General features: G+C 39.1%; 1 protein-coding gene across 1 annotated transcript in view; it reads right to left on the reverse strand.

Moving 5' to 3' along the window:
• Positions 1-18,778, reverse strand: part of LOC130013154 (bromodomain-containing protein DDB_G0280777-like) — a 229,994-nt gene that overhangs the window by 36,174 nt on the left and 175,042 nt on the right. The window contains exon 14 of the mRNA XM_056101790.1: positions 14,145-14,271. Within this exon, the coding sequence (XP_055957765.1) occupies positions 14,145-14,271 (127 nt within the window). The remainder of the gene's footprint in view (positions 1-14,144; positions 14,272-18,778) is intronic.

Raw genomic sequence — 18,778 nt, forward strand, 5'->3', positions numbered from 1 at the left:
CGTTTTTTTAAATCGGATAAAAATTATGACCTCTATAGGGTCCACAGGCTAAACATGCGATTTTTCCTACAATCAAGGGTCTTAATTTAGGAAATTACAATTTGATATGCGCAAATATCGAAAGGAACCAAGATCTTTGGGTTATAAACTTACATTTCAAGTTTTAACAAAATCAGATAACCAACGTTTTTTTAAATCGGATAAAAATTATGACTTCTATAGGGTCCACAAGCTAAAAACGTGATTTTTCATACAATCAGGGGCCATAATTCAGGAAGTTACTGTCCGATATGCGCGAATATTGAAAGGAACTGAGATCTTTGGGTTATAAACTTACATTTCAAGTTTCAACAAAATCGGATCAAAATTGTGACCTCTATAGGGTCCACAAGCTAAAAACGTGATTTTTCGTACAAACAGGGGCCATAATCCATGAAGTTTCGATCCGATACATGCCAATATCGAAGGCAGCCGAGATCTTTTGGGGATAAACCTATATTTCAAGTTTCGTCGAAATCGGATAAGAATTGTGACCTGTAGAGAGTCCACAAACAATTGTGGACGGACGGACAGGGGCGACGGCATAATACGTCCACATGAAAATGTGGGCGTATAATAAAATTGTGACCTGCATAGGGTCCACAAGCTAAAAAGATAGGTTGCCAGGCAACAAAACATACACCCACAGCAGCTAAATCGTCCGGGCAGTCAACAAGTGTTGTAGCATATTTTTACTTTTTTTGGTAATGAAATATTTATAATGCACTAAAATCTGATTAAGAGTATCAACTCATGAAATAATTATCAGAAAACCATTAGAATTTGTTTGTTTTTATAAAGTTCTAACCCATACTAACATTTAGTATACGAAGCTTTTAATATCATGGATTTAGCTGTTCAAGTCATAAAAATTCATTGAAAATCATTATACATGTACTTGTTTGTCTCAAGATCTTAAACTCTGTGTATCAATCTGAAGTCAATTGGATGATAACTTTAGCCTCTAGATTAAGGGCCATAACTTTGGCAGCAATCGGAAATCGTTGACCAGCAGCTGACAGGCAGGATACGCCCACATTTTCGAGAGATGGATAGAGAACAAGCTAAAAAGAAAGTGATTTTTCCTACAATCCAGGGCCATAATTCAGGAAATTACAATTCGATATGCGCAAATATCGAAAGGAACCGAGATCTTTGGGTTATAAACTTACATTTCAAGTTTCAACAAAATCGGATTAAAATTGTGACCTCTATAGGGTCCACAACCTTGATATACCATATTTTTACGCTATTTGAGAATGAAGGGCAGCCATTTTGTCTTGTCAGTTTTGGGCCGATTTTCACAAAATTCAAACTCAGCCGTCCTTAGGGTGTAACGGTGATATAATAATACGATTTTTTAAATCAGATAAAAATTATGACCTCTATAGGGTCCACAAGCTAAAAACGCAATTTTTTGTACAATCAGGGGCCATAATTCAAAACGTTACAGTCCGATATGCGCGAATATCGAGAGGAACCGAGATCTTTGGGTTATAAACTTATATTTCAAGTTTCAACAAAATCGAATAAAAATTGTAACCTCTATAGGGTCCACAACCTTGATATACCATATTTTTACGCTATTTGAGAACGAACGGCGGCCATTTTGTCTGTCAATTTTGATCCAATTTTCACGAAATTCGTACTCAGTGATCTTTAAGGTATAACAGTGATATAATAATACGTTTTTTTAAATCAGATAAAAATTATGACCTCTATAGGGTCCACAAGCTAAAAACGCGATTTTTCGTACAATCAGGGGCCATAATTCAGGAAGTTACGGTCCGATATGCGCGAATATCGAAAGGAACCGAGATCTTTAGGTTATAAACTTACATTTCAAGTTTCAACAAAATCGGATAAGAATTGTGACCTGTAGAGTGTCCACAATCAAATTGTGGGTGGACGGACTGACGGACAGGGGCAACGGCATAATACGTCCACATGAAAATGTGGGCGTATAAAAATTGTGACCTCTAGAGGGTCCACAACCTTCGTATTGCATACTTTTACACAATTTGCGTACAAAGAGCGGCCATTTTGTCAGGCAGTTTCATTTCGATTTTCCTGAAATTCAAATTCAACCTTCATTATGGTGGAATGGTGAAATATTTAAATGGTTTTTAAAATTGGAAAAAAATTTGTGACCTCTAGAGAACCCGCAAGCTAAAAATGCGATTTTTCGAACAATCAGGAGCCATAATCCAGGAAGTTACGTTCGGATATACGCGATTATCAAAAGGAACCAAGGGCTACATGGACGGCAAGCTAAAAACGTGATTTTTGTACATTCATGCAAGGGCCATAATTCAGGAAGTTACAATCCGATATGTGCGAATATTGAAAGGAACCAAGATCTTTGGGTTTTAAACATGTATTTCAACTCATCAAAATCAGGCCAAATTGTGACCTCTAGAGGGTCCACAAGCTCGATATACCAGATCCTATACACTATTTGCATACGAGGGTCGGCCATTTTGTCTGGCAGTTTTGGTCCGATTTTCACAAAATTCGAACTCAACCAAAATTACGGTGTAACAATGACATATTTGAATGTTTTTTCAAATCGGATAATTGTGACATCTAGAGGGACCTCAAGGTAAAAATGCAATTTTTCGTACAATCAGGGGCCATAATTCAGGAAGTTATGGTCCGATATGCGCGAATATCAAAAGGAACCGAGATCTTTGGGTTATAAACTTACATTTCAAGTTTCATCAAAATCAGATAAAAATTGTGACCTCTAGAGGGTCCACAACCTTGATATACCATATTTTTACGCTATTTGAGTACGAGGGGCGGCCATTTTGTCTGTCAGTTTTGGGACGATTTTCATGAAATTCAAATTCAACCATCCTTAGGGTGTAATGGTAATATTCTAAAACGTTTTTTTTAAATCGGATAAAAATTATGACCTCTATAGGGTCCACAAGCTAAAAACATGATAAAATCAGGGGCCATAATTCAGGAAGTTACGGTCCAATATGCGCGAATATCGAAAGGAACCGAGATCTTTGGGTTATAAACTTACAAGCAAATCGGATAAAAATTGTGACCTCTATAGGGTCCACAACCTTGATATAACATATTTTTACGTCATTTGAGAACGAGGGGCGGCCATTTTGTCTGTCAATTTTGGGTTGATTTTCACGAAATTCGAACTCAAATACCCCTAGGGTGTAACGGTGATATACTTAAACATTTTTTTAAATCGGATAAAAATTAAGACCTCTATAGGGTTCACAAGCTAAAAACACGATTTTTTGTACAATCAGGGGCCATAATTCTGAAATTTACGGTCCGATATGCGCGAATATCGAAAGGAACCGAGACCTTTGGGATATAAACTTACATTTCAAGTTTCAACAAAATCGGATAAAAATTGTGACCTTTATAGGATCCACAAGCTAAAAACACGATTTTTCGTACAATCAGGGGCCATAATTCAGAAATTTACGGTCCGATATGCGCGAATATCGAAAGGAACCGAGACCTTTGGATATAAACTTACATTTCAAGTTTCAACAAAATCGGATAAAAATTGTGACCTTCATAGGATCCACAAGCTAAAAACGCGATTTTTCGTACAATCAGGGGCCATAATCCATGAAGTTATGGTCCAATACATGCCAATATCGAAAGCTATATTTCAAGTTTCGTTGAAATTGGATAAAAATTGAGACCTGTAGAGTGTCCACAAACAATTGTGGACGGACGTCCGGACAGACAGGGGCGACGACAATATACGTCCACATGAAAATGAGGGCATATAAAAATGATGGTGGTTCATTGCTTAAAGGACAATATTGGTGCCAGTCATTATCACATATGTGATAGAGCTCGTTAAACACATTCCAAATATTTTTTAACACAGAGAACATTGCTACGATAGCTGAGTAATACAGGTTTCCTGAATGGGAAGTGACGAACGCCAAAGGAAAACACGAGTCATCCCTCTATATAACTGACTGATGCGACGAATGATATCAGATACACGGGCGAATTTCTGCTCACTATTAATTACTTGGAAGACCAAAAGTTGTTATATGGGACTGTAAGAGGATACCTGACAATTCAATAAAGTAATTGAATGTCATTAGATAAGAGAACACGAGGAAAAAAGAAATAGTCCAGTCCGTACATTCCCTTGTTTATATTCATTCTATACCTTATAAAAACATGGAAATGCACAGACTTTTTCTGTTTTTCTTTTGTGTTCTCTTGTCTAGTGGCAGTCAATTCTTTTTATGAATTGTCAGATCTAAATTGGTTGGGGGTGTATGATTTTTTGGTTTATCAAGTTTTGATAGGTTGGATAATGTGGCTTTGGTGAACTTGTTTACCATATGTTCTGAATTGTCGTTGTGTTGGATGAAAACATCTTTTAGGTGTTGTACTCCCAGGTTGAGGGATTCAGGGTCACAAATGGTTTTGGCTCTTTTAGTAAACGTGGTGATAATGCCTGCTTTTTATGCATTTGGGTGATTAGATTTGTAGTACATATATTGGGCGATGTGTTGGTTTTCTGTACACTGAGGTGGTGACATTGGAGTTATCTCTTCTTAGCATTACATTAAGAAATGGGAGGCTGCTGTTGGTTTCATTCTCCATTGTGAACTTCATTCTTGGATGTTGGTTGTTCAAGTGATTCAGGGGGACAGTATCATCTTCTTTTGTAACATGACGAAGGTGTTATCCATCTTTCTGAACCAAAAAATAGGTTGAAAAAGAGCGGTTAGAGTGCCTTCTTCTGGTGACATCATGTAAATTTCGAAAATCAACGGGGATAAAGGATTTCCCATCGGTAAACCATGGATCTGTCCATAATAGTTTTTTCCCTATGTGAAATATGTGGATTCCAGGCATTGCTTGATCAAAGTAATAATGTTATCAACTTGTAGCAATGTATCCAGTGGTGTAGAAAGTTGTGGAATACGGGGTTCAAGAACTCTGAAATCAAGGCTTCTTCTCTTGACACATTAGTGAGTAGGTCGACAACACCGTGCGGGAGCAATTCATTGGAGTCCTTAATGAAAATATCACTATGTCTGGAAGATCTAGGAATATCATGAGTATGACAAATACTAAAGATTGTATTTAGGTGAAACAGAATGGACGTCAGGAGCTTTTAGCGTCATCAACTAAATCAGCTCCCTTCTCCGAGAATCAAGCTATATCAAACCTGTACTAACTGTTTGACTAATAGTGAAACGTTTAACGAAAAGATTAATGTTAAACGCGGAAGTTTAATTAACTTATCTCTAATGGAGCTAAAAGGGGCGTTCTTAAAGGGTGAAGAATGGGCCAGGGATCTACTTAAGCAGAGTTTTTCATGTTATCTGAGGTAAGTTTACATAGGAAGGAAGGATGTGGGCTGAAGTTGACTAAAATCGTTAGTTTTGGCCAATTCACCCTGCCCACCGCCCCCGTTTTTTCTCGTCCTTATCCAAGATAGAAGGGGATTTCGCATTCTTAAGTTAGTGTTATGTTCTACTGTGAACCAATAATGAAACTTATAACGAAAAAATTAATGTTGTACATGCAATTTAAATTAACTGATCTCTTAAGTTTGGGGGTGGGGGGATAGTGTGCGTGTGTGTAAAGTGGGTGTTCTTAAAGGAGGAAGGAAGGGTCGTGGGTCTTCTTAAGTAGTGTTTTTGATGGCAACTGAGCTTGGTCGACATATGCACTAAAGTTGATTGTTGTACGCAGAAGTCAAATTAAATTGTCATTTTGGTCATTTCACCCCATGGATCCCCCGTTTTTTTGTTCTTATACGGGATAGAAGGGGATTTCTCGTTTTTAAGTTAGTGTTATGTTCTAGCAGACCAATAGTGAAACTTTTAACGAAAAATTAATGTTGTACGCGGAAGTTGAATTAACTCATCACTCCGGGGGATAAAGGGCGTGTTTTAAGGGAGAAAAGAAAAGTCGTGGGTCTTCTTAAGCAATGTTTTTGATGACATCTGAAGTTTGTCGACGTGTGCACGAAAGTTGATCGTTGTGCGCAAAAGTCAAATTTAACCCTTTGAACCCTGAAAATATTTTGGGTGTGGCTCAACCCACCCTGACTTTACAGCAGGAATTTGGAAAAATGACGTCATTTTGATTGGGACTAAATGTTAGGTGTGAATTTGATATTATATGTGTTTAAAATTGTGTGAAATGATGAAACAATGATATTTAATCACAATATTTAATTTTTATTCAGTTTCATCTCCAATTAGTAGGGGAGCTAGCTGGCCATTGTTTCTAAACTCACAGACAAAATTGGTACTATGCCTAATGGAGGCACCATCATGGCCGATGATCAGAACGGGAATTCTTAAGTTGCACATCCCCTAGGTTTCGGGAAAAGTCGATTTAATTCAAATTTTTGCAGACAAAGTTATTCTTTGCTACATATGTTCACGTTGCTAAGGCAAACTTGAAAAGTGGCCTTCAGAACAAAAAATCCCCTGGCTTCTGGCTTCAGAATTCCCCCTAGTGACCCGGGTACGTAAGTTTATTTCAAAATATGACGGACAACAATTGATTCCTGTTTCAGCTGATAAATAAAACACCACTGCAGAACAAAAAATTCCCTCCAGAACCGGTTCCAAGCTGAACACATTACCAAATCCTGATTCAAGTATGGCGGACAAAATTCTTCTTTCGTGAGAATGGTGCCACAATTGACCTATAAATATAAAGTGCCCTTCAGAAGAGAATATCATCTGGTTTCTGTACTTCAGAACGCCCCCTAGTGACCCCAATAGACATGTTTATTTCAAATGTTACAGACAACTTTGATTCCTGTTTCAGCTGATCGGGTATGGCCCCAAAGTAAATAAAACACCACTTCAGAACAAAAAGTCCCATGGGTTCCTATTCCAGAACCGGTTCAAAGCTGAACACATTACGAAATCCCAGTAGAAGACTGATGTGTTTCAAGTATGGCGGACAAAATTCTGCGTTCGTGAGCATGGTGCCACAATTGACCTATAAAAAAGTACCCCTCAGAAGAGAATATCACCTGGTTTCTGCAGTTCAGAACGCCCCCTAGTGACCCCGATAAGACATGTTTATTTCAAATATGACCGACAACTTTGATTCTGTTTTCATCTGATAGGGTATGGTGCCAAAGTAATTTTAAAACACAGATCATTGCTACGATAGATGCTTACAAATATTTCAAGAAATGAAAGTTAAAAAAGCAAAAGGAAAACACAAGTTATCCTTCTATAAAACTGACTGAAGTAACCAGCGACTCAAGTAACGAGCGATAACTTCAGTCAGTTTTATAGAAGGATAACTCGTGTTTTCCTTTTTTCACTTCCATTTCTTGAAATCTTCGTTACTCTCAAAGCATGTCAAGTGTCCATGACTATTTATCATATCACAACCTGCATAGGTATTTGCAATTTAATATCCCCTACTTTTTTTGAAGAGTATATATACTAAACAGCAAAAAAAAACGTCAGTACGATTTCAAAATCAGAGAGGCACTTTAATCAAATCATTCTAGAAAACGACTTACTAAATGGATCAAAGCAATTTTTTGTGAACAATATGTTGACACATTAGTGATTAATTCATCACAATTCCAAGACATTACGAGAAGGTTCAGAGTCTGTACACAGTCTATACATCAGTATCTGGTCTGTCCACTGCGAGTGTCAATAACAGCAGCGCAACGTCTGTACATGGAGTGAACCAGACGATTGATGAACGCCATTGGCACCTGGAACCACACTCTCAGAAAAGCCTGCCGCAATCCATCGGCTGTGTTTGGTCTTGGTACGACGTTATTAAGTCTCCTCTAAATTTCATCCCAAAGATGTTCAATCGGGTTCAAGTCTGGACTAAGAGCTGACCAGTGCATAACATTGTCACCGTTCTGCTGTAGAAAGTCCTGAGTAACTCTGGCGGTGTGGGCACGGGCACTGTCATGCGATGACGTGCGAAATGTGGTATGACGTGCGGTCTGAGAACTTGATCAATGTAGCGCACTGCTGTGATGCTGCCTCCTCTCCCTGGACCAAGATTTTGGAACACCACAGGACCCACTCTTCAGTTCAGGCCAATTCAACCACAAACCATTATGCTTGGACCTCCCCATGAGTCTCGTTCCATGACACATTGGTCAGAATAACGTTGGCCACGTCGACACCATATTCTGGTCCTGTCATCTGCAGTTGATACGCAATACCGACTCTCATCTGTGAACAGAACAGTTCTCCATTGCCTGTGTCGCCAATTCTGGTGTTGATGGGCAGACTGTAGACGTTCAGGGTGAAGATCGGTCCGCAGTAAGGTCTACAGCAATGGATGTTCTCTCTGGTGAGACATTGGCGCACTGTATCGGTACCGATGGGTCTTCCATGTGTTCCCACTGTCTGATGTGCTGTCTCAGACGCCTGTGTGAAGGGATTCTGCACATGCTGTCGTACAACATGGCAGTCTACCAGTTCGGGGGCGATTATCAGTGGTGTTGGTTGGTGGCCCGAAATCGTTGCTGAATCCTGTAGATGGTCCGAACATTGACCTGGAAGTGATTGGCAACGGCTTGGGCAGTATGGCCAGCATCGCGTCTTCCAAGCGCCTGGTTCCTCTCAGCTGTCGTTTTAGTGTGAATGATTCAATCAGGTATGGGGTTGCATTTTATAGGGGTGGTCCCGGTGAGCAGCACGTGCTGCATGAGTTACATGAAATTATGGAGAACACATTACCATCTCATAAGTCAGGTTGCGTTTTTGAGAACATTTCCTGGGTTCAATTCTGAGTTTGGGAAGGAGCCTTATTGCTCAGGTAAAGTTGGAGATGTGGTCACAGATATACAATAAAAACATTTGGCAAGTTTTTTGCAATGCATCTATTCAGAGTAACATACCAACCTGACGTTTCTCTTGCTGCTTAATATATACTATTCAAAAAAAGTAGGGGATATTTGATTTTGGGGGCATAATACTAAAATATGCAAATGACTACGAAAAAAGTCACTATAGAACCTAACAGAAGAAACATTTCCAGTTACATGTGACGCCCAAACGCGCCAATAGCTACCGCATGGAATGCAGGTGATGCTTGGGATCATCATGGGGGTCCAACCCAAGATTTGCACGACTCTGACTTTGAATGTTACAGTCATTGTGGCATTGAATTCCAGGGTGGAAACATCAGTTTAATTGTTTTAGTGACCAGAAAACAAATTTTGATATGCGTCGGCTTACCCAAAATGAAAGGTTACGTGCCCTTGGCATGCTACACATCGGCACAACACAGGCGGTTGTGGCGCGGACGATGAATGTTTCTCAGTCTGTCATAAGCAGGCTATGGTCCAGATACCGTGATACACAATCTGTACAGGACAGACCACGCTCAGGTCGACCAAGGGCGACAACTCAAGCCCAGGATCGATTTATCCGTACCTTGGCCTTGAGAAATCTTGCCATCACAGCAAATCAGATCAGCGCTCGTCTTCAAACAGACACTGGTGTGAGAGTGAGTGGCCAGAGGATTCGGAATCGACTGCATAGGGGTCACCTTCGCGCCCGACGTCCTCGCGTGATCCCTTGTTTGAGAGATCATCACATTCAGGCAAGACGTCGTTGGTGTAGGGATCGTCAACACTGGGATAATCGACGCTGGAGCAATGTGATGTTTTCAGATGAGTCAAGGTTCACTGTTGATTTTTTGGACAGACGTAGGAGGGTGTGGCGTCGTCGAAACGAGCGCTTCCAAGACGTTAACGTCATCAGACATGATCGATTTGGGGGTGGTTCTGTTATGGTGTGGGGAGGCATCACTGTTGCTGGAAGAACGGCTTTACATGTTGTTGCAGGGCGTGTTACAGGCCAGTACTACCGGGACAACATCTTGGCAGTCCATGTTGTGCCGTTCGCACGACGTCATGGCCGCCGTTTCATCTTCCAGGATGACAACGCAAGATGTCACAGGGCCAGGATCGTTACAGGTTACCTCCAACAACAGAACATCACCACATTACCTTGCCCAGCACTGAGTCCCGACCTCTCCCCCATCGAGCATGTCTGGGACATGCTTGGACAGAGGTTACGTCAACGTCAACAACGTCCTGTCAATGTCCAAGAACTTGCTGCTGCGTTGCAACAGGAATGGGACAATCTGGACCAAAATGACCTTAGACGTCTCATTAGGAGTATGCCACGTCGGATCAATGCTTGTTTGGCAAACAGAGGAGGATTTACCCGTTACTGACTTGGTTGTGATGCTGTGGTAACTTTGCTGTTTGACCCCGGGTATCATTTTACCCTTATAATGGTCAGTCTGTGCCTTACTTAGTCTAACGATCATTTGGAATAAATCGATGAATGTGAACTTCATTTCATTTTGTCATTTGTTTCTTCGTCAGTTTCATTAGGTGACTTTAATAACACTTAAAAATCAAATATCCCCTACTTTTTTTGAATAGTATATATGGCAATTCCAAAACTTAGTGAAGACAACTAGGTATTTTTATCACGTTATGATAATATACTCTTCCAAAAAAAAGTAGAGGATATTCAGAAACAATACAAAACTGTGGAAATCCACTGATGTTTTTATTAGAGGTAACCAGTGTATGTTAACAACAGGCCAATTGCCTACATATGAACATAAGCAGTTCATATGGGCGGCTTATCTGACGACCCCCTTTCACTCCCAAAGAGATACACCGTCAAAAGTGAGTAATTGCTCCACCAATCCTCAGACATTCAGCAATTCGTCGTGGCATGCTCCTAATCAACCGTTCAATCCCGATTTGGGGCAATCTGACCCACTCCTCTTGCAGTGCCACGGCCAATTCTTGCAGTGTTGTCTGTTGACGTCAACCAACACGTCTCCCGATCAAATTGAACATAACATAAACAAGCGGCTGCCAGGCAGGATACGCCCACATTTTCGAGAGATGGATAGAGAACAAGCTAAAAAGAAAGTGATTTTTCCTACAATCAAGGGCCAAAATTCAGGAAATTACAATTCGATATGCGCAAATATCGAAAGGAACCGAGATCTTTGGGTTATAAACTTACATTTCAAGTTTCAACAAAATCGGATAAAAAATTGTGACCTCTATAGGGTCCACAACCTTGATATACCATATTTTTACGCTATTCGAGAACGAGGGGCGGCCATTTTGTCTGTTAGTTTTGGGCCGATTTTCACGAAATTCGAACTCAGCCGTCCTTAGGGTGTAACGGTGATATAATAATATGTTTTTTTAAATTGGATAAACATTATGACCTCTATAGGGTCCACAAGATAAAAAAAGTGATTTTTCGTACAATCAGGGGCTATAATTCAGGAAGTTACGTCCCGATATGCGCGAATATCGAAAGGAACCAAGATCTTTGGGTTATAAACTTACATTTCAAGTTTCTTCAAAATAAGATTAAAATTGTGACCTCTATAGGGTCTACAACCTTGATATACCATATGCGCGAGTATCGAAAGGAACCAAGATCTTTGGGTTATAAACTTACATTTCAAGTTTCTTCAAAATAGGATTAAAATTGTGACCTCTATAGGGTCCACAACCTTGATATACCATATGCGCAAGTATCGAAAGGAACCAAGATCTTTGGGTTATAAACTTACATTTCAAGTTTCTTCAAACTAGGATTAAAATTGTGACCTCTATAGGGTCCACAACCTTGATATACCATATTTTTTACGCTATTTGAGAACGAAGGGCGACCATCTTGTCTGTCAGTTTTGGGCTGATTTTCACGAAAATTCGAATTCAGCCGTCCTTAGGGTGTAACGGAAATGAAATGAAATGAAATGGAGTTTAACATCCTACTGTTCTGCTCCTAACCTGGGCTAATGAAGACGGGCATACGCCATACAGTGTGCTATGAGGGAAATTTTGCCCGGACAGCGGCATTACGGCCTACTCTTATATCAAATTCCAACTGCCAAGGGATCTTTTACGTGCATGCCAATGTGTACACAGGACCTCAGTTTTCCATCCCATCCGAACGACTAGACAGCTTTCCTTGTCAGCCCCTCCGTCCTGCATCACTGACAAGGGAGAACCACGCCGGAAAATCTGGGTGAACTTTCTCGGCCAATGCAGGGATCGAACACCCGACCTCCAGGCTAGCGAGCTAGCGTCTTACCCACTTAGCCACGTGATCCCCAAGGGTGTAACGGTGATATAATAATACGATTTTTTAAATCGGATAAAAATTATGACCTCTATAGGGTCCACAAGCTAAAAACGTGATTTTTCGTACAATCAGGGGCCATAATTCAGGAAGTTACGGTCCGATACGCGCGAATATCAAAAGGAACTGAGATCTTTGGGTTATAAACTTACATTTCAAGTTTCAACAAAATCGGATAAAAATTGTGACCTCTATAGGGTCCACAACCTTGATATACCATTTTTTTACGCTATTTGAGAAGGAACGGCGGCCATTTTGTCTGTCAGTTTTGGGCCGATTTTAACGAAATTCAAACTCAGCTGTCCTTAGGGTTTAACGGTGATATAATAATACGGTTTTTTAAATCAGATAAAAATTATGACTTCTATAGGGTCCACAAGCTAAAAACGCGATTTTTCGTACAATCATGGGCCATAATTCATGAAGTTACGGTCAGATATGCGCGAATATCAAAAGGAACCGAGACCTTTGGGTTATAAGCATACATTTCAAGTTTAAACCAAATCGGATAAAAATTGTGACCTCTATAGTGTTCACAAGCTAAAAACGTGATTTTTCATACAATCAGGGGCCATAATCCATGAAGTTACAGTCCGATACATGCCAATATCGAAAGGAACCGAGATCTTAGTGTGATAAACCAATATTTCAAGTTTCGTTGAAATCGGATAAAAGTGTGACCTGTAGACTGTTCACAAACAATTGTGGACAGACGGACGGACAGGGGCGACGACAATATACGTCCACACGAAAATGTGGGCGTATAAAAAGCAAAGATACGCTATGCAAGAACCGATAGGAAAGTAATCATGGATAGATAAACCAGCACACGGCAGTTTTCATCAACCCTTCCTTGAATTGTCAAATTTGACAATGAACCCCTCCTACGTGTTTCGTACTATTGCGTGTCGCATGTGCAGCTCAGTGGTTCTGTTGGGGCAATAAGTTCTTCATCTGTGAACATATGAAGTGTCAAGTGTCCATGACTATTTATCATATCGCAACCTGCATAGGTATTTTCATTTCAATATCCCCTACTTTTTTTGAAGAGTATATAACCCGACAGCACAATTGCCAAATACCAGTTGAATACTAAGTTTGATTGTAGACTTAGCATGGACGAGTTCCAAATTATGCTATCTAATACTAGAAAAACTTAGTACATATCACACAATTCAACAACCCAGTCCGGTTATCCAAATAATTCCCAACGACTATATAAAGAGCTTGATGAGTTCGAAATGAATGAAACTAGTCGCTTCATGAGAGAAATCTGGGACGCCTAGTCGCCACTAATAGATTTCTAATTTTAATTACACTCACTGTGGAGTAACCTTACCAGCTAAGAATTTCCCAACTCTAGTCACCTCAAACGAGAAACCGAACCCAGATTCAAACACTACCTAGGGAAAAGTTGACCCTTTACCGAAACGACTCAGATTTCTAAATCACCTAACATTATTTTGCATAGGTGATATAATTGATTAAATCGGATAAAGATTGTGGCCTCTAGAGGGTCCACAAGTTAAAAACACGATTTTTCATACAAACAAGGGCCATAATTCAGGAGGTTACGATCTGATATGCGCGAATATCAATAGGAGCCAAGATCTTTGGGTTATAAATAAATATTTTAAGTTTTATCAAAATCAGATCAAAATTGTGACCTCTTAGAGTGTCCACAAGCTAAAAACATGTGTTTTCGTACAATCAGAGGCCATAATCCATGAAGTTATGGTCCGATACATGCCAATATCAAAATGAACCAAGATCTTTGGGATATAAACCTATATTTCAAGTTTCGGCAAAATAGGATAAAAATTGTGACCTGTTTAATGCCCACAAACAAATTGTGGACGGACAGATGGACAAGGGCGACGACAATATACGTCCACATGAAATTGTGGGTGTATAAAAACTGCTAATACATACCACTATCTGAACCATTATATAAAATACAATTATCAAACATTCGATGTAAATCATCAAAAAAGTCATCAGTTGTTTTATATTCCCGATTATTTACTTTACTCTCTATTCTCATTAAATCTATAGGATTCTGAAATATACAATAAATCACAATTTAGGCTTTAAATCCCGCCAAAATATTTGCTCAGTCTCAAACACTTTGACTAATGATACAATGAATACTGAGCTAGATAAATTAGCACCCATTGTGTATATGGTAACTGGCTGCCTGGCTGTGTGGGTATACTGTTCAGGCACTGATTTATTGGACATCTTGTCTCAATTACCCAGTTAACACATTCTGCATAATTTCATATGGATTCCAAACTTGAAAGGGTCGGTCTGGAGTGGTGAAAGATAGCCACACAAAGTGTGGAATACGCCCACACACCAGCTTATCCAAAAGGAAAACTTGGATATTGAGCAAATTTGATAAAGATTTAGGATCATTGAAGAAATCTAATCTGTGGATTATGAATATGGATGGGGATAGATGATCTCAATATGAAATATGAAAAAGATCCATTAAAAAAATGAAATGAAATGGGGTTTAACGTCCTACAGGCTAATGAAGACAGGCATACACTATACAGTGTGCCATGAGGGAAATTCTGCCCGGACACTATGGCCTACTTTTATGTCGAATTCCAACTGCGTACACAGGACCTCGGTTTTTCATTTCATCCAAATGACTATACAATGTCCCTTGAAAGGCACTCTGTTCTGCACTATTGACAAGGGAGAACCCACCGGAAAATCCTGATGAACTTTAACGGGCAACAGCGGGAATGTCCAACTCACTGAGCCACCGTGGCTCCTATCCATTAAAGATAGGTTGGGAGGCATCAAAACATACACCCAAAGCAGCTAAATCGTCTGACTGGTCAAAAAAGAGAGAGAGAGAGAAATGGGGTTTAACGTCCACTCAACACAACTAGGTCATTTCGGGACTAACATATGGTTTAATTTTATTTCAATAATTCACTTGCGCATAGGGGTCTTTAGCAGTGGGAGGAAACCGGAGGACCCGGAGAAAACCCACGAGGTTGGACAGGCGACCCTACTCCTTGTCACGTACAACCGGGGATTCGAAACCACGCCAGTCGAATCAATGACAGACTCTATGATACAGCGCGCGCACGCTAACCATTCAGCCATCCAACCCCCTGACTGGTCAAAAAGGGTTGTCGCATATTTTCTCTTTTGTAGGTGATTGGGGGCATTTACAAGACAATTTCATACAGATCAGATTATCATTTCATCAGGAAGTAATTTACAGAAATTGTTGAAATTCGAGAGGCTTTTTTCATTTTACTAATCCAAATAATGCATAAAATTTCATACAGATCAGATGATAACTTTTGTCATTCGAACGTTCACAAGGTTCAACAAAGTAAAACAAGGACCAAAACTCTAGAAGTAATAGACAGAAATTACTGAAATTCTTCGTTTCACTAATTTAAATGATGCTTATAAATTTCATATAGATCAGATTATAACTTTTGCCATTCGAGCGTTCATAAGGCTCAACAAAGTGAAACCAGCGGCTGCCAGGCAGGATACGCCCACATTTTGCAAGACATGGATAGAGAACAGGCTAAAAACAATCAGAGGCAATAATCCAGAAAGTTATGGTCTGAAATGTGCAAATATCAAAAGGGACTGAGATCTTTGGGATATAAAGATATGTTTTAAGTTTCATCAAAATCAGATAAAAATTGTGACCTCTAGAGGTTCCACAACCTTCGTATTGCATACTTTTACACAATTTGAGTACAAAGAGCGGCCATTTTGTTGGTCAGTTTCATTTCGATTTTCCCGAAATTCGAATTCAACCTTCATTATGGTGGAATGGTGAAATATTTAAACATTTTTTAAAAATTGTGACCTCTAGATAATCCGCAAGCTAAAAATGCCATTTTTCGAACAATCAGGGGCCATAATCCAGGAAGTTAAGTTCGGGTATCCGCAATTATCTAATGGATCCAAGATCTTAGTGTGTAATGGTGATATATTCAGAAATTTTTTTTAATTCAGACAAAAATTGTGACCTTTACAGGGACCACAAGCTAAAAACGTGATTTTTTTGTTCAATCAAGGGCCATAATTCAGGAAGTTACGATCCGATATGCGCAGATATTAGAAAGAACCAAGATCTATGGGTTATAAACTTACATTTCAAGTTTCATCAAAATCAGAAGAAAATTGTGACCTCCAGAGGATCCAAAACATTACGCTAATTGTGTACGAGAGATGGCCATTTTGTCCGGCAGTTTTGGTCCGATTTTTACGAAATTCCAACTCAACCATCTTTAGCGTGTAACAGTGATATATTCAAACGTTTTTTTAAATCGGATAAAAATTATGACCACTATAGGGTCCACAAGCTAAAAACACGATTTTTCGTACAATCAGAGGCCATAATTCAGAAGTTACTATCCGATATGCGCGAATATCGAAAGGAACCGAGATAATCAAAATCGGATAAAAATTGTGACCTCCATAGGGTCCACAACCTTGATATACCACATTTTTACGCTATTTGAGAATGAGGGGCGGCCATTTTGTCTGTTGTTTTGGGCCGATTTTCACGAAATTTGAACTCAGTCGTCCTTATGGTGTAACGGTGATATAATAAAACGTTTTTTTAAATCGGATAAAAATTTTGACCTCTATAGGGTCCACAAGCTAAAAACGCGATTTTTCGTACAATCAGAGGCCATAATTCAGGAAGTTACAGTCGAAAGGAACCGAGATCTTTGGGTTATAAACTTATATTTCAAGTTTCAACAAAATCGGATAAAAATTGTGACCTCTATAGGGTCCACAACCTCGATATACCATATTTTTACGCTATTTGAGAACGAACGCCGGCCATTTTGTCTGTCAATTTTAGGCCGATTTTCACGAAATTCCAACTCAGTCTTCCTTATGGTGTAACGGTGATATAATAATACGTTTTTTTAAATCGGATAAAAATTATGACCCCTATAGGGTCCACAAGCTAAAAACGCGATTTTTCGTACAATCAGGGGCCATAATTCAGGAAGTTACATTCCGATATGCGCGATTATCGAAAGGAACCGAGATCTTTGGGTTATAAACTTACATTTCAAGATTCAACAAAATCGGATAAAAATATAGGGTCCACAAGCCAAAAACGTGATTTTTCGTAAAAACAGGGGCCATAATCCATGAATTTTCGATCCGATACATGCCAATATCGAAAGCAGCCGAGATCTTTTGGAGATACACCTATATGTCAAGTTTCGTTAAAATCGGATAAAAATTGTGAACTGTAGAGTGTCCACAAACAAATTGTGGACGGACGGACGGACAAACAGACAGACGGACGTCCGGACGAACAGGGGCGACGGCATAATACGTCCACATGAAAATGTGGGCGTATAAAAATGAACTATTGTTATTCAATTGACCTTGATGGAAACACTGGGTCAATATAAAGGACTTTGCAATGGTTGAATTGCTGTCAAAAAATGATGTATCAGTACGCAGTAATGTTCAGTAAAAGTGAAATCTGCAGCAAAGAATTATATTTATCTTATTTGTGCATGTAAAAAGGGATTGGGTGATAAATAAAATCTCCTACTCGTCTTTTTTGATAAAAAAAAAGATCAACACTCATTGATAAAGTAACAAAGAACTCGGCAGAGCCTCGTTTTCTGTTACTTTATCAACTTGTGTTGATATTTTTTGATAACAAAAAAGACTGGTAAGAGATTCTCTATATATCCATTTCAAAACAATCAGAAAGATTCACCGCTTTACAACGATGCCAATTATTATGCCAGAGGAATGACCGGTTGTACCATAGTGAGCGAATAAAAATAACTAATCTTGCTGAGAATTTTAAGAAATAGGACAGATTTAAGAATACAAAACGTCCAAATAAAGGTGTTCTAAAATCTTTAATTGTGACCGCGTATATCAAAGTGAGTCGGAATACGCAAAATCTAATTTTGGACTAGAGACAAAATAAGTGAAAATATTGATTTTGATCGAAATTGAGATTTTCACAAAAATGAGTCTATAAATATACTATCTATCGACACATTTTGAACGGATACAATCAAGTTTTAAAACCCCTAAAAAATATAAACCACCTCTGCCTGTTGCTGTGCTGTCTACACAACTCGTTTGCTGATTGGCCCAGATAAATATTTGGTTTTGGCAATAATGTTTTTGGATACCTACATGTGATTCATTCTCAAAAGTGGCAGAAAAAAATTAATTCTGATCGTATATAGATTGCCGTTGAGTGTTAATCCAAACCACGTGGCTGATTATGTAAATTAATCGACATGCAGGTGGGTGTCATTGAGTAATACTAATCAACTGTCACAGGTCAATGATAAAGCCGTCGATAACTCCTTATTTACTCCGAATAATTAATCCAAGCAGTGATTATCTGATATCTCATATCTTTAAAAAAATAATTTATAGGCCTTAAATGGAAATAAAAAAAAATGGCCAATAATTTTCTTTTCGAAGAGAATTTTATTGATAGATGAATTCACTTTACTGTCGCTTCTTCATACGTACGGCATGCAAAGTAAGGAATGCATCTTGGATATTAT

This window comes from Patella vulgata, chromosome 6 (genome assembly GCF_932274485.2).
Source record: "Patella vulgata chromosome 6, xgPatVulg1.2, whole genome shotgun sequence".
Lineage (NCBI taxonomy): Eukaryota > Metazoa > Mollusca > Gastropoda > Patellidae > Patella > Patella vulgata.